The following is an 18,228-nucleotide window of genomic DNA, read 5'->3' on the forward strand; positions in this document are numbered from 1 at the left end:
AGGTACAATAGATTAATCTCGACGTACACATGTCTTTACGATAAGCCTTTCTGTTATAACGTATTTTGATATAAATGTACAACATCAATTTGTGGTATTCAGCTTTTTAAGGGGAAGTAACTTCAACCACAGGCAACCGTTATCGTTTTAAACGTTAATTCCAGTTTTACTTTTCTCCCGAAATTGAATTCACCTTTCCATTAATAGGAAAGTGTATATTCTCTATTTTTACCGCGCCTCCGTCGATGTAGAATGAAAAAGAAATGTGACGAGTTTTCACTAATCTTACAAGAAATAAACACAAATGCAAGATTCTCTTTCTCACAAAGCTAAATACATTTGAAAGCATACACGAAAATAATATTTTTAGACTAATGAATATCGTAAATTTGTGATTATCTCGCTCCATATCTTGATCAGGACAACATTCAGTTATGACGTCACGATGGAAACAATGAAAACGTTCTGCTCAGAAAGTTGTTATTACACTTGTGATTAAAACAAAATCTCGGTGATTTTGTTTATCAGTTTGCCTGCTGGGATTATCGTTCTGTGAACATCCAGAGTTGTTTTTGTAGTAGCTGATGGCTACCTCACTGAACATCGTACGGGAGGCCCGCCACATGTCATCAAACCGCAATAAGAGTATTTGTGTTTTGTTCAAGGACACAACCACAACAGCACAGACTTATTCGTTTCTCGTGCAGAACTCTGAGAATCGCAAACTGCCATGTTCACTCTAGGGTATGTACACATAGTTGACCAATGCTGTATGTACCTAGCCGATACCAGGGCAGTTATGTGATAAAAAAATACTTACGGCAGGGACAATCACACTATGATCACGTGATCCGTTTATGTAGTAGTGTAACCATTGTGAAATATATCAATCTTGTCACACACTGAATACGCTATTTGCAAAGAAGTTATGTATTCAGTGCACTTATACAATTTGCATATTGAATGATAGGAAAGTGAGAGATTGAAATAATCCATCACTTCAGTGTTATGTGATGTGGACAGAGAAATTCAAACCCTCGAGTTAAGATTTATAAAGTTATCTACTTGACTAAGAAACTTATCGATGAACTTTAAAAGTCTTGGCCGTGTGTAAAATCTGAAATAAAATCCTATCCAGTGGGTAGAGATTTCTCTGTTTACTTACATTGTTTACTCAATTACTGAATTCCTTAACGATGTATGAAGTAAAAGCAAAATATTGGCGTCTTTTTCTCCATCACCAGATTTAACTGACTGTTCTCCAGGATATATTTCTCGTTTTTGCTTCCGAATAACATCTTGTTTGATATGTGGTTTATATATATGTGTACTAGCAGGTTTCTACCAAACAATGTTTACCAATATCTAACAACGATATGATGTTGTTTAGCACATTTATTTCGAACTTGAATAACGAAACAGCGAAAATATAATTTTATTACATTATTAACAGTGACATATAGGAGTTTCTCAGTCTAATACATACTTATATCATTACTGTTGTAACGATATAAGACATTTTATATTATCACTATTGATGATATAGTTTTTCCAGTGATGCTATGACTTTCATACATTTGATCAACCAGAGCTGTGTTTCCCGGTCACTACAATGCAATTCGCCAATTTTCCTATTCGGACGCAAATACAGTGATAGTTAGATTATTTGGTTTCCTATCCAATAATTTCCAATGTACTATATATAGGTTAGGGATTCTACCAGTATCCCATGGTAGAGTACAACGTAAATCAGAAATATAAAATATATCATTTAACTGTTACACGTATTGTTTTTACTTACTTTGTGTTAAATTATTTCAAGACTTGTGTCGCAAATGTATAACCATTATCAGGTAAAGTAGTGAGATTACACGTGAAAAACGAAAACATGTAGAGCGACAAATTTTAAACGGCAACAATGAAAGGGGAGACAAAATTAAATAAATAAATTTTATTTTATCATGATGGATACAAACTTTGACATTTATCAAGAGGCAATAATCAATATATAGTTGTACTGTCACATTGATATTTAGATCAATAATACGCTATCTAAGTAATACTTTTACGGTACGACTATATTACAAACTTAATTGGCAACGTAAATAATGATGTCGTTTATAATAAGTCAGTAATATCAATGTATTTATTCTAATCCAGCTTATACCAGTATCCATACTAATTAACTAAAGTATAAATGTGGTACATTGAGTAAATTTATCAGCTTCATAATAAAAAAATCAAACAGTTTCCTTTCCCTGGCACAACGAAAATCTCAAATGATGAGAAAGAACTGTCTTTCATAATTCTAAAGCAAACAATTTCTTACAAGTACTGAAAAAAATCAAACAGACCTTGTTTGTGCTTGTCTGTAGAATGTATTGAAATTTGCCACAATCACCGGAACCGGAAGTGCAATGGACAATATTCCGCAAACAACTGTCATGCCCCCAACTAGTTTACCCCATGTTCCACGTGGATACATATCTCCATATCCGACTGTTGTCATGGATACAATGGCCCACCAGAACGCATCAGGGATGCTCTTAAAATGTGTGTTTGGTTCAGGTAGCTCTGCATAAAATATTGCACCGGAAGATATAATAATCCCAATGCCAAGAAACAAAGCAAACATGACCAGTTCGCTTATGCTGGTTTGCATAGTTTTTCCTAGAATCTGAAGGCCTACAGAATGCTTACTTAGTTTTAGGATACGCGATACTCTAAGTACCCGTAATACCGACAAGACGCCGCTTTTTGACTGACCACATTCCTTGGAGATCAGATATAGCCCCATTGAAAAATAAAAAGGCATTATTGATGCAAAGTCTATCCAATTGATGATATCTTTAAGAAAACTTCTCTTAGATGGGCTTGAGATAAAACGTAACACTAGTTCAATTGAAAACCAGCATATGCAAATTGCTTCTATAATATATAGAGGATGCTGGAAGTTTGGTACCTTCTTTATGACCACTTTACTGCTATTGACAGAACTGTCTGCAAGAACATCGATACACTCGCTGCCGTGAAACTGAGGCAAAGTTTCTACGCAGAATGTCGTCACTGATATCAAAATCACGATCACCGAAAAGATGGCTAAGACACGGGCGGCCAGTGAACTGTCGGGATACTCGAACAGCTCCCAGACCTTCCGTTGGAAAGGTTGTTTGGGGAGCAAAGGTGACTCGTTGGTATTGATAATAAATCCTTCCTCCCCTTTGTACGAAGTAACAGCAGATCTGCCTAGCTCGAAAAACTGTATTTCGTTGAGAAAAATATCAGACGGAACCTCCATCGGTCGCTTCAATCGACCTCCACTTTGATAATAGTACAGAACAGCTGGGAAACTTGGCCGGTGTCGATCAAAGAAAAATTCCTTTCGTTTCGAATCCCAATGTTTTTTCCGTTTTGTAGGGTTGCCAAGTAAAGTGTTAGGAAACCTGTTGAGAGTCCGGAGTTGGGTTTCGAACTTGAGTCCGCTGACATTGATAGTAATACGTTTGCAACCCTCTATGTTACATTCATGTCCGAGCGGTAAGGCATCCTCGGAAGCAAATGTTTCCTGCGCGTCTTCAGCACAATTGTCATCCTCATCGTCTGAAACTGCCGATGATACTGGTGGAAGCCGTGAGTGTGAACCAAAAAGATCCTTCCAATTAGAATCGGTCGAGGATGACCGGAAGTGAGTCCTGTCGATGTTTGACGGCGGTTGTAGATAACTCCTTCCGTCTGCAATATTGTTCTGGTTTATAATATGCATTGTAAAGTATATGAAGGTCACTTAATGTGAAAGGCCGTCATAATGCGACGTGGCACATTATTCGCAGATCCTGACTCTGACTGCAGTCAAACATCACACTTTACTCGAACACACATTCCACGGTGAAGTTTTCACAGTTTGACATGTCACATATGCCTCGTCGCTGCCTTCCTTTCAATACCTGAGATTAAACCCTTTACAACTTTCTATTGTCATCGTAGAATTTAAATAGGCGCCTTCTGTTGGTTTAAATTCGTGACACACATATATTGAGAGCCATATGACACTCGTTAACGAGATTTATCAACAGTAGAAATGACCAGTCCAACTCGCAATCTTCCTTTCCTGTATGATTCTGATACCTCGGACTTCACTGTGATCACGTGATGGCCTGCAGTCCGCCAGGGGACGTTCTGGTCGTGACTTGCATGTCCCTATTCGTTCACAAGTGCAACTTCTAATAGCATTGGCCCACTGTCTTGGCACAACTCCACCGAACATTAATGGCAACGAACCGTGGGTATATATATATCTTTACCTGTATTTGCGAAAGTGTGTAAAAAGCCTTGTCGACTCGCTGACCCTGATCCACTCATACAGGTGTATTTAGTGAAAGACCTTGTGGTTTAAAAGCTCGGGGACATATGAGTGCTTCTTGATACAAATATACCTTATTGTCACCAACACCCGCGAAATTGGACGAGTTCGCCCAGCTCTACAAATATTATTATCTTCTATTGTTGTGTTTATCTTACTTACTAGTGCTTTAACAACAAAGGGTTTTGAATCAAAAGTCGTGAAAAAATAAATAGTGTTTCTCAGCTCAGTGATAAACGATTACTGCACAACGATATTGTTCCTGGGTATACCAGTTATAATACGGCATTATACAAACTACACTTAGGTTTATAGCTCAATAAACACAGGTATCGCGGCAAATCACTGATACACCTTAGGAATTTCACGTCATGTAATTCTCAAGAGTTTTAATTTCTCGTTTATGCAACCGTGAACTTTGGGCTTATGGATTTACACTCGACGTTTGCAGAGCTTTGGAAATCCTGTAAAAACCGCCAGTATCCATGGGACAAATCTATGTCATCGCTGTATTTATCGCTGATCACAAAGTTACAAAATATTTAAATTCAGTAAAATTAATTTACCTTGTTATCCATTAGCATTTGTAGTGTAAAGTTTTACAAAAAGAAAAAAAATTGAAAAAGTTCAGCCACGAAATGTCATAGTTGTAAATGGTAGAAGCTTCATCGGTATTTACTCGGGAACGATTTACGAATTGCTATCAAATAATAGTAACAAACAACACTGATGGCCATGGACTCTGTAAATGTAATAAATACATGCATGTCTTTCGTATATTAACTTTACATTACCATCTGACACGAAGGATGAAGGTGCCAGAAATATTGTTTCGTCCCTCTAGGACCCTGCGTATACAGTGATGATAGGGATCTATCGTTTCTGTGGAAATCCACAAATATCAGGACAATTGAAATCTATCTAAAATCAGAATATTGAAAGGGCATTAAGTTTTGTCTGGGATGAAAAAAATCCAACGGTAGAGTTCACCACTCAGATATCTGAAGGAGTTTAAATTGATAGAAAATCATTACAATATATGGTTCGTTAAACACACTGAGTTTAAATATTTTAGATAGGATACATCAATGGCGAAACGACAGCTATGGTAATCTGAATGAAGAAACTGATTAAAGTGGCAGACGCCCACAATATGTCCATGTATTTCTCTAGAGCGGCACCCACCCACAATATGTCCATGTATTTCTATAGATCGGCAGCCACCCACAATGTGTACACGTAATTCTCTAGATCGGCAGTCACCCACAATATGTACATGTATTTCTCTAGAGTGGTAGCCACCCACAATATGTACACGTATTTCTCTAGATCGGCAGTCACCCACAATATGTACATGTATTTCTCTAGAGTGGTAACCACCCACAATATGTACACGTATTTCTCTAGATCGGCAGTCACCCACAATATGTACATGTATTTCTCTAGAGTGGTAACCACCCACAATATGTACACGTATTTCTCTAGATCGGCAGTCACCCACAATATGTACATGTATTTCTCTAGAGTGGTAGCCACCCACAATATGTACACGTATTTCTCTAGATCGGCAGTCACCCACAATATGTACATGTATTTCTCTAGAGCGGCATCCACCCACAATATGTACATGCATTTCTCTAGAGCGGCACCCACCCACAATATGTACATGTATTTCTCTAGAGCGGCAGTCACCCACAATATGTACATGCATTTCTCTAGAGCGGCACCCACCCACAATATGTCCATGTATTTCTCTAGAGCGGCAGCCACCCACAATATATACATGTAATTCTCTAGAGGGGCACCCACCCACAATATGTACATGTATTTCTCTGGATCGGCACCCATCAACAATATGTCCATGTATTTCTATAGATCGGCAGCCACCCACAATATGTACATGTATTTCTCTAGATCGGCAGCCATCCACAATATGTCCATGTATTTCTCTAGATCGGCAGCCACCCACAATATGTACATGTATTTCTCTAGATCGGCAGCCACCCACAATATGTACATGTATTTATCTAGATCGGCACCCACCCACAATATGTACATGCATTTCTCTAGAGCAGCACCCACCCACAATATGTACATGTATTTCTCAGCCACCCACAATATGTACATGCATTTCTCTAGAGCGGCACCCACCCACAATATGTCCATGTATTTCTCTAGATCGGCAGCCACCCACAATATGTCCATGTATTTCTCTAGATCGGCACCCACCCACAATATGTCCATGTATTTCTCTAGATCGGCAGCCACCCACAATATGTACATGTATTTCTCTAGATCGGCAGCCACCCACAATATGTACATGTATTTCTCTAGATCGGCACCCACCCACAATATGTCCATGTATTTCTCTAGATCGGCCACCCACAATATGTACCTAGATCGGCACCCACCCACAATATGTCCATGTATTTCTCTAGATCGGCACCCACCCACAATATGTACATGTATTTCTCTAGATCGGCAGCCACCCACAATATGTACATGCATTTCTCTAGAGCGGCAGCCACCCACAATATGTACATGTATTTCTCTAGATCGGCACCCATCCACAATATGTCCATGTATTTCTCTAGATCGGCAGCCACCCACAATATGTACATGTATTTCTCTAGATCGGCAGCCACCCACAATATGTACATGCATTTCTCTAGAGCGGCAGCCACCCACAATATGTACATGTATTTCTCTAGATCGGCACCCATCCACAATATGTCCATGTATTTCTCTAGATCGGCAGCCACCCACAATATGTACATGTATTTCTCTAGATCGGCAGCCACCCACAATATGTACATGCATTTCTCTAGAGCGGCAGCCACCCACAATATGTACATGTATTTCTCTAGAGCGACAGGTACCCACAATTATGTAAAGTACGGTTTATGTTTAACATATTCCTCTAGAATGGCAGGTACCCACAATTGCATAAAATGTATGCAACATTTTCTGTGGAGCGTGTTTTTAAGTAATCTTTATAAAGACTTTTCCATGTTTTTTTTAATGATATTACGTTTTGTTTGTTTTGCATACGTATACCTTATCTCTCCAAAATGTCAATTTTACTATTTTGCAGTATTTTTTTGACAATGATATTTACATTGAACAAATATAAAGCATTCATTTACATAAAGGACATTTTTTCCAATTTTTTAAACAATTATTTTGAGACCAGTTATTTCAGCTTATGTTGATGATTGCTGTTGATGGTCTAGATGGAAGACCACGAAGGATCATACTTGTAGAATTGGTTTTGTCAGTATGTATTTTAAACGATTCAAACGCCAAAATTTTAAAACATATTTTATCAAAAATATCAAAACTTCAAATATCAGTTGATGAGGAATTAATAAAGTCTTCCTGCTCTCGCACGCCATACCTTCAAACATCCTAATTCATTATATTAGACGTGAACACGGAATACCGTGGCCATTTTGGTTGGTTTATTGGGACAATTTCTATCATTACACTGAGTACTGGGTATGAAATATGATCAGACAGGCTTAATAAGCGTTTAATGAGTTTTCATGAACAGACCTTGTCGTAAACATTGAAAATAAGATCATGTTGTGAATGTAAACAAATGACGGGGTGTACCTGTGGAACATTTCAGATTTCGCTTTTCTCTATCTAATTATGTTCAATACACATTTCAAACACTTCCATGAAAGTTATATCGCTGTATCAGAAGTGTTGGAAGATATATTACATAGGTATGAGGTATGAACTTTCAAGCTTTCCAGATTGATCCAACTTAGCCCAAGGCTTTCGGAATAAAAACTTGTCGATAGATTTAAATGTATGGCTATACTTTCATTTTCCATAGTTTTGTGATAAACGACAATTATGCTGTTAAAACAACAACAAATGATGACAGTTTATTAAAATACTTTGTGTATTTTATATTCAGCAGAAGTTTTGATAGCAATAATTTCTTTCTAAATAGGCGCACAACATCAAAAGACATATAATTTCAACATGAAGTTCATCATTTTTGCGCCTTATCCATGCCATGAAAAACAAGAGTTGTTTCCCTTCGGCCATGTAAAGGCTTACGCGTGTGTATAATTTCTTTGTTAGAATTTATCAATATAAAGTATTGAGAGTAACCATGAGGAGGTATCTCTATTCCTACAGGTAAAAACGTGGTAATGAGGAATATTTGGCATCACTATGGGAAAGATTGTCTATTCACAGTTCAGTGTAACTAAACTAGAATTGGAATTTATACATCTGATACCCTGTTCAAAGAACACTAAACTCATTGTAAAATTTTCACGAATCATGCAATATTTGTTGGCATGTGAACATAATTTTTAAATACAACTTTCCAAATATTCCTTTTTTATGTTAATCTGAGGAGAGCGTTAAAATTACAATCAATGTTTTTAATGTGTGTGTGTCACATATGTGACAAATGTACATGTGTGTGTGTCACATATGTGACAAATGTACATGTGTGTGTGTCACATATGTGACAAATGTACATGTGTGTGTCACATATGTGACAAATGTACATGTAGAATTTCGTTTCATTTTCACCTGGCCGGGGTTAAATGGACAATTCGTACTTATCTAAATGTATACATGAGTGAAATATAACAGGTATTCAACAATTCTGAGAATTACATTAGTTACAACGATAATGTAGATCAGATGTGATTTAAGAAGAGCAATAATTATATAATGATATTAATTTTGTGAAATAGAAGGATTTATCCTAAGAAATTTCCACACCACTTACTGTCAACTAAAACACCTGGGGAAACGATGATCTTTATAAGCTAATTTTGGTCTAAACATTCTCACACAGCATTTTTAATCAACATCAGCACGTGCCATTGATATGTCAAATGGTTGCAATTATGTTTCTTAAATATTTTCCGATTTGGTATTATTAGGGGTCTTTTTCCAGATGTCATTGTATTAAGGATTGATAGGAACATTGATCTTATGGTGGGGGTTCATATCTGGTCCATACATATGTTTCCGTTGTTGTCTTTCCGTGTCAGACAGGTACGTACGCATGTGTGCGGTATTTATAAAGAGAGACAACTCTCACTTGCCGTAAGTCCTAAGTGTGGCGCCGCCTCTGCAGTAGGTAATCTTTCTAATTTGATTTTCCTGGCAAAAAGCAATACTCAAACATTCTAACAGTTAGAATGACTGGTAACCTACTTAGTACTTGTGTTGATGTCCCTTATCGAGTGCGTGTGAGGCATCCATACCGGAAGTTTTTTGGCTACCTTCCTAAACAGGTTCGGATCGTCCTGTATCATCGATCGTACCATCTGAGTGGTTGGTAACATGGTGCTCTTCACAAATTGTCGCTGGCTGTTTAACTTTATCATCGCTATTTTCTTCTTTTTATTCTTATCTTTAATAGATTTTTGCCTCTTCATTGAAAATATCGGACGGTGTTTTTGTTTACCTTTACGCATGCGCACTATTCTTTCCGGTTCCACAATTTCTCGGCAGCATCTGCAGCACCAGCAACAACAAGAACAACATCCAGCGTATCCACAACAGCCAAAGTAGTCACAGCAGCCATCTTTTGTATCTTCTGGCGTTCGCATACAGTAGAAACAACAGCCGCAACACAGTCTGCTGCACAAACTGCCTCTCTCCTCAACATTTTCAACGTCTCCTACCTTTCTTCGGCCTCTGGAACAACACAAGATTTCCATTCTTACAAAGTGTTAAGCATATGCACTTAGCTTGCTGAAGAAAATGAAAAAAAGTAGTACACAAGAGAAAAGAGAAAGATACAGAACTCAACAATCGTCATTTTAGGGCATGTCATTTCTTACATCTGTAACACAAAACCCTTGTTTGAATCTCTAAAAGGCATATACATTATTGTATGGATGAATGATTTTCCTTCAAAATGAGGGAAATATCCCAATCTCTGTTTATTTTGACACGAGCTCGTTAACCAATTCACCGAATTTCCTAATGACCAGTGATCATTCTGTTGTACCGACATAGACAAAAACAACTTACTCACTGTGGTGACGCGGAAAGTATCTCCGTGTTTCTAGACCCGAGGAAAGTGATTAATTGTTACGAATTCTCAACCAGAGTATCTATTTTTAACCGGAAGTCAGTCATATTTGTGTACTTTTAGTGACGTCACACATTGACTATAGACTGTGTATTACTACGCTTGACTAGATGGGGGTATACAGTCCCATATACTCCCATCAGGTTACATAAATCCTATACAGGTAACTTGCAGTAGAATAGAAATATACACAGATATATGCCTTTTAGTGTGCTTTACTTTTCTCCCATTGTATGTGTATATACTGTGTCCATACTATTTCTTCATCGGCGAGTTCCCGGGTTTTAAGAAATAAATGTATAATCACAATATATAACGGCTTTATAACAAATATATTTTTAATCGTGTTTTGAAAACACAAGGTTTATAGATAATGGTAAATTGTGTGGATTTTAATAGAACTTATACATACCTACAGTTGTTGCAGCAGTATCGGATACAGAACCAGATAAGACAACTCATCAGGCCCAGAGTTATTAGTCCAAGTATACCGATCAGCAACCAAAACCAGGCTGTAATAGATAACAATGAAAAATCCCTGAGGACCCGATAACCCAGGCTGTAACAGATAACAATGAAAACTCCTGAGGACCCGATAGTCTAGGCTGTAATAATTAACAATGAAAACTCCTGAGGACCCGATAGTCCTGGCTGTAATAGATAACAATGAATACTCCTGAGGACCCGATAACCCAGGCTGTAATAGATAACAATGAATACTCCTGAGGACCCGATAGTCCTGGCTGTAATAGGACCCGATAACCCAGGCTGTAACAGATAACAATGAAAACTCCTGAGGACCCGATAGTCCTGGCTGTAATAGATAACAATGAAAACTTCCGAGGACCCGATAGTCCAGGCTGTAATAGATAACAATGAATACTCCTGAGGACCCGATAGTCCTGGCTGTAATAGATAACAATGAATACTCCTGAGGACCCGATAACCCAGGCTGTAACAGATAACAATGAAAACTCCTGAGGACCCGATAGTCCTGGCTGTAATAGATAACAATGAATACTCCTGAGGACCCGATAACCCAGGCTGTAATAGATAACAATGAATACTCCTGAGGACCCGATAGTCCTGACTGTAATAGATAACAATGGAAACTTCCGAGGACCCGATAGTCCAGGCTGTAAAAATTAACAATGAAAAATCCCTGAGGACCCGATAACCCAGGCTGTAATAGATAACAATGAAAACTTCCGAGGACCCGATAACCCAGGCTGTAATAGATAACAATGAAAACTTCCGAGGACCCGATAGTCCAGGCTGTAATAGATAACAATGAAAACTCCTGAGGACCCGATAACCCAGGCTGTAACAGATAACAATGAAAACTCCTGAGGACCCGATAGTCCTGGCTGTAATAGATAACAATGAAAAATCCCTGAAGACCCGAAAGCCATCACTCTTTACTTTATCATTATTTTGCTCAGTCTATACACCTCAATACGTTAGCTACCGTTTGAAGCTTTAAGGAAATCTCTTTTTGTAAGATTTCTATCAAAACGCTAAAATATTCTATCTGGACTACATAAAGGCTTGTTGCCAATCGAAACATCTCTTTGAAATTTCCGCCAGTCTTGAAAATTATTTCTGAAGATTGCCGGAAATTCACCGAGATATTGCTTTTGCTAATTGTATGTATTTTTCTAGATAATATTATTATGTAACTAATGCATATATCAACAATGATCCTACCTGTCTCCAGGAACTCGAGTGTACATACAGGGTACGTGCCCTGCCAAATGTAAGGGGGATTACTGGGTCCGGATGGTGTCGGTGCCGCCACACAGTTTAGGGTTGAACTTCCGGTCATGGTGTACGCTGCGTTACAGGTATACTGTACTGCCGATCCTACTGAGTAGGAAGTCTGTGCATTGACCTTGCCATTTGCAATTCCTGGTGGGTTACCACACGACATTGTTGTGCTTTTAGATATTATATTTTAGTAGAATATTGGAACAATCAGTAAGTTGCCGGTGTGAAAATAAAACTTTTAAGAAATGCTTTGATTATAATGACCACTTGTGTCTGTTAGCTACTGAAGAAAAATGGTCTTCTTGTTGATAGGCAGTGTTATACTCCAGTCTCTGTTCCCTACTCGTTTAGTACGTCAGTTACATCACTTTTTGCGATAAGACTTTTTTCTTTTTGAATTTTCCGCCTTTCCCCCGTTTTAAGACTCGGTAATAGCTGTCGGTATTTGCCATATATTCCTTCTCCAGTTCGTACCTACTTCACGCTTGTTCAGTATCGTATGTGTTCGTCTAGTTTCCCTGAGAATGACGCAGGTTATATCGAAAGTAACATACACTACTGGACTATTGATTTGAGTTCAATTTCGACCAGTTCATTTCTTTCTAATCAAACATGTCGAGATAAACCAATACATTTTCAACAGTTAAACATTGGACTTAAAATCAATTTGTACCAAACTTATCGATCGTGCAGTATTGACTTTGTAAATCTGTTTTGATAACTTATATCATTCGATATGGCAACAACTACCATTAATCTCGCGAGCTAGACAGCCGCCGTATACCTATCCTGGGTGTGTACTCGGTCGGCGTTCTCCGTTTTGCTCCTATATTCTGCACGTAACAGGCATATTTACATAGGATCTCGAACTCTTTGTCAAATTCATGACGCATACTTCAATTTGTTGAGTAATAAAAAATGATTCACAAACATGTAAATTGTAAAGTCGTACCCGCATTGAATTTCAGGAAATTTGTTTTTGTCTGAAATGATGCCTATTTTTTTGGTACTTGAAACATAGATTTTTGCTTTCCTTAAATCACTGTCGTGAAATCAGTATACATTTATAATGATAAACATTTGCATAAAAATTCTTTCACTCTTATAAAACATTTTATAATTGCTTGGTTCCCGAGCTACTCAAACAATCACTGTCAATTTTTATTTAAGAATATTTTATCGGATAAATACAGCTTACAGATTGAGCACAGATTATTTCAACATTACAAGGGCTTCCTCTCCACAATAAGTTTTACATAAAATAGCACAAATCCGATCATACTGAAATTTTCATACAAAACATGTAAAGATGCAAGTTGATGAGTTCATGTCATTTCCACGTCTAGCCTTCACATAGAAAGTAATGTTGATGGTGAAAACGAAGACTTTGTACAAGGAAGCTATAATTTTGATACGATTTAACACTAACCGTAGTTGGTAAGAGATTGTACAGAAAATAGGGAGTGATTCTGTTTTCGTCACAAATTTCATAACTGCCGTGGGTTTTCAAGGGTCAATTCTAGGCCCTGTGTTATTTTTTATGTTTTATAAGTGACATTGTCGAATAGAAACGTAGATAATTTAAACAATTTCAATAAAACCTGAAACATAGTTCCTTTTTATCTTATGATAATTTTTATCGTTATAATTTATCTTTGTGATATCTATTTTCCTCTCTCTTCTGCTTTTTTACGATATAAATCATATATAATTGTACAGATGTAGTTCTGTATTTCCTAGCTAAATTTTTATAAAAGTACGTATTTAAAGATAGTTTCGTTTATTTGAAAATAAAATTATTTGATTGAAATTATTCATATTTAAAACTGTAAACTATGTTATGTAACATTTTATTTATGTGCTCTAAAACATAAATTGATAAGCAGTATTTCGAACTACATATATTCAAGAAATAACAACTTATTACAATCTTCAATTTAGGTGTCGAATATTATCGTAGTACACCAAACAGCAAAACAGGTAGGAAATGTAACTAGTCATAGAAATCGGTCTGTAATTAATCGTTTTTATCAATGAAAGACACGGACACATGCCATACTGTGCTAACGTGGATTGTAATGTTTATCTAAAAAATACTATCCATGCCCTATCACGCTAGTGTAACCCCTTAATAAACAACAAAATATACGATAACAGATGAAATAACATAAATTGTTTTATCACAGGAATGTGATTCAGAGAAAATACAGGTGTGATTTAACCTATATCGACTCTGGGTTCAGAATATAACGTTACATATGTACAGATTGTGACGTAACAATGGAAACCAAAGAAATAGAGCTGAAATGAAATAAGGTTGACGCCAAACTGTTTGTTTTCTAGAAACACTACAGTAATTATTGATGTGATGAAATGGACATCAAATGCGTTTGTATTTGATGTGTGATGTATGGAATCCATTATTTTTTGTCATTTTAACTCGCCTGCCTTCGGTGACGTAAACACGTATATGCAGATTCAAATAAAAGTGGTTAAGGTTTACACAATTACATCTGTAACACAGACGTCAGATTAAACAGGTTAAGGTTTACACAATCAAATCTGTAACACAGGCATCATATTAAACAGGTTTAGGTTTACACAATTACATCTGTAACACAGACGTCAGATTAAACAGGTTAAGGTTTACACAATCAAATCTGTAACACAGGCATCATATTAAACAGGTTTAGGTTTACACAATTACATCTGTAACACAGACGTCAGATTAAACAGGTTTAGGTTTACACAATTACATCTGTAACACAGGCGTCAGATTAAACAGGTTTAGGTTTACACAATTACATCTGTAACACAGACGTCAGATTAAACAGGTTTAGGTTTACACAATTACATCTGTAACACAGGCGTCAGATTAAACAGGTTTAGGTTTACACAATTACATCTGTAACACAGGCGTCAGATTAAACAGGTTTAGGTTTACACAATTACATCTGTAACACAGGCGTCAGATTAAACAGGTTTAGGTTTACACAATTACATCTGTAACACAGGCGTCAGATTAAACAGGTTTAGGTTTACACAATCACATATGTAACACAGGCGTCAGATTAAACAGGTTTAGGTTTACACAATTACATCTGTAACACAGGCGTCAGATTAAACAGGTTTAGGTTTACACAATTACATCTGTAACACAGTAACACAGTAACACACGTCAGATTAAACAGGTTTAGGTTTACACAATTACATCTGTAAACACAGACAGGTTTAGGTTTACACAATTACATCTGTTAGTCAGATTAAACAAGTTTACACAATCTGTAACACATTTGTAACAAAGATTACACATTACATCTGTAACATTAAACAATTAAACAGGTTTAGGTTTACACAATTAAATCTGTAACACAGACGATTAAACAGATTAAACAGGTCAGATTAGGGTTACACAATACATCTGTCTGATTAAACAGGTTTAGGTTTACACAAATACATCTGTAACACACGTTTACAAAATTACCAGTTAGATTAAACAAGTTTACACAATCATATTAAACAGGTTTAGGTTTACAAAATTACATCTGTAACACAGACGTCAGATTAAACATGTTGATGGCTACACAAGCACATCTGTAACACAGACGTCATATTAAACAGATTAAAGTTGACACAATTACATCTGTAACACAGGCGTCAGATTAAACATGTTGATGGCTACACAATCACATCTGTTACACAAACGTCAGATTAAACAAGTTTACACAATTACATTTGTAACATAGGCGTTAGATTGTGCATTTACATTTTTACAGGTCAATGTTTACTTTTGTCACACTAAATTTTGTCTGTGATAATAAAGGTTTTCCCCGTGTAAGTCACTTATTTTGTTTTAGTTCCCAAACGTGAACCAAAACATAAGATGTGATTAAACTGTATATTGATGCAAGTACATTTCTATTAAATACCTCATCTGCCCCATGGGTCATATCTAGATCTCGAACTGACTGATGTGATGTGATATAGTTATATTGAAATAAATAAATAACAGCCCTAAATATCAATACCCAGAAATATATGTTGAATCCTATGGTAAGGCTGTATAATAGCAGACAGAGAGGAAGTATGGCATTTTAGAAAAATGTAACTTACTTATGTAAGACAGAGGGAAATGTTGGAAATAGAGAAAAAAGGACATATGGATGACTGTAAAGGAACAAGGAGGAACAGAGCGAGGATCAAATAAAGAAAGATAACTCTTACATACTTCCTTAGCTGCTTTAGATTACCGTTGGTCACATGTACCAGATTACCATATATAACTTTGTATACGTCACTTTAATTATAGTATGCCAACGTGTACAGTGAATATGCACTACCTTTAAACCATCTTGTACGCTAGTATTGCTATGATATATCACACTGTACAGTAAACAACCACCTGACTACCAGATGCGTGTGTACTACCACATGCCATCCTGTACACAGCGTTTGTACTATCATATACCACCCTGTACACAGCGTTTGTACTATCATATACCACCCTGTACACAGCAAGTGTACTATCATATACCACCATTTACACATTGTGTGTACTACCATATACCACCCTGTACACAGCGTGTGTAATACCATATACCAACCTGTACACAGCGTGTGTACTACCATATACCACCCTGTACACAGCGTGTGTAATACCATATACCACCCTGTACACATTGTGTGTACTACCATATACCACCCTGTACACAGCGTGTGAAATACCATATACCACCCTGTACACAGCGTGTGTACTACCATATACCACCCTGTACACAGCGTGTGTAATACCATATACCACCCTGTACACAGCGTGTGTAATACCATATACCACCCTGTACACAGCGTGTTCACTACCCATATACCACCCTGTACACAGCGTGTGTACTACCATATACCACCCTGTACACAGCGTGTGTAATACCATATACCACCCTGTACACGGCGTGTGAAATACCATATACCACCCTGTACACAGCGTGTGTACTACCATATACCACCCTGTACACAGCGTGTGTCATATACCACCCTGTATATACCATATATACCCTGTACATACGTGTGTACACAGCGTGTGTATATATATACCACCCTGTACCATATACCACCCTGTACACAGCGTGTGTACTACCATATACCACCCTGTAAACAGCACGTGTCATTCCATATGTTCCTATGGAGGCTATATATATAATACTCTGTTAACCACCTTGTACACTGTACATGTTTTACTGTTAACCACCTTGTACACACATGTGTGTAATACCATGTACACACATGTTTTACTGTACACTTGTGTGTAACCACTTTACCACACTGTACATACTACCACTGTTATACCACCTTGTACACAGTACATGTTTTACTGTTAACCACTTTGTACACTGTACACACCTTGTACACTGTACATGTTTTATTGTTAACCACCTTGTACACTGTACATGTTTTACTGTTAACCACCTTGTACACTGTTTATGTTTTATTGTTAACTACCTTGTACACTGTACATACTCCACTGTTAACCACCTTGTACACTGTACATGTTTTACTGTTAACCACCTTGTATACTGTACATGTTTTACTGTTAACCACCTTGTACACTGTACATATTTTACTGTTAACCACCTTGTACACTGTACATGTTTTACTGTTAACCACCTTGTACACTATACATGTTTTACTGTTAACCACCTTGTATACTGTACATGTTTTACTGTTAAACATCTTGTACACAGTACATGTTTTACAGTTAACCTACTTGTACACTGTACATGTTTTACTGTTAACCACCTTGTACACTATACATGTTTTACTGTTAACCACCTGTTACACAGTACATGTTTTACTGTTAACCATCTTGTACACTGTACATGTTTTATTGTTAACCACCTTGTACATTGTACATGTTTTACTGTTAACCACCTTGTACACTATACATGTTTTACTGTTAAACATCTTGTACACTGTACATGTTTTATTGTTAACCACCTTGTGCACTGTACATGTTTAACTGTTAACC

The 18,228-nt window shown here is 37.0% G+C and overlaps 2 protein-coding genes across 2 annotated transcripts; both read right to left on the reverse strand.

Annotated features, from left to right (window-relative positions):
- Positions 1–2,344: 2,344 nt before the first annotated feature.
- On the reverse strand, positions 2,345–3,763 carry LOC132558825 (potassium voltage-gated channel subfamily A member 1-like). The gene has a single exon (XM_060223436.1). The coding sequence runs from the start codon at positions 3,761–3,763 to the stop codon at positions 2,345–2,347; it is 1,419 nt and encodes a 472-aa protein (XP_060079419.1).
- A 5,789-nt stretch (positions 3,764–9,552) lies between these two features.
- Positions 9,553–12,372, reverse strand: LOC132558836 (uncharacterized). The gene is made up of 3 exons (XM_060223446.1): positions 12,150–12,372; positions 10,855–10,954; positions 9,553–10,042 (listed from the first exon to the last, which is right to left on the reverse strand). The coding sequence occupies exons 1-3, from the start codon at positions 12,370–12,372 to the stop codon at positions 9,553–9,555; spliced, it is 813 nt and encodes a 270-aa protein (XP_060079429.1).
- Between the last annotated feature and the right edge of the window lie 5,856 nt (positions 12,373–18,228).

The sequence above is a fragment of the Ylistrum balloti genome, unplaced genomic scaffold (assembly GCF_031769215.1).
Source record: "Ylistrum balloti isolate Yb309-2 unplaced genomic scaffold, AGI_CSIRO_Ybal_v1 Utg370828, whole genome shotgun sequence".
In the NCBI taxonomy this organism is placed as follows: domain Eukaryota; kingdom Metazoa; phylum Mollusca; class Bivalvia; order Pectinida; family Pectinidae; genus Ylistrum; species Ylistrum balloti.

What these genes read in the sequence shown, in the direction of transcription:
- LOC132558836 (XM_060223446.1), bottom strand. Translation starts at nt 12,372, where the DNA reads ATGTCGTGTGGTAACCCACCAGGAATTGCAAATGGCAAGGTCAATGCA. An exon ending in ACTCGAGTTCCTGGAGACAG is followed by an intron (nt 10,955 to 12,149) that starts GTAGGATCATTG and finishes TATCTATTACAG; the next exon opens with CCTGGTTTTGGTTGCTGATC. An exon ending in TACTGCTGCAACAACTGTAG is followed by an intron (nt 10,043 to 10,854) that starts GTATGTATAAGT and finishes GTGTTGTTCCAG; the next exon opens with AGGCCGAAGAAAGGTAGGAG.
- LOC132558825 (XM_060223436.1), bottom strand. Translation starts at nt 3,763, where the DNA reads ATGCATATTATAAACCAGAACAATATTGCAGACGGAAGGAGTTATCTA.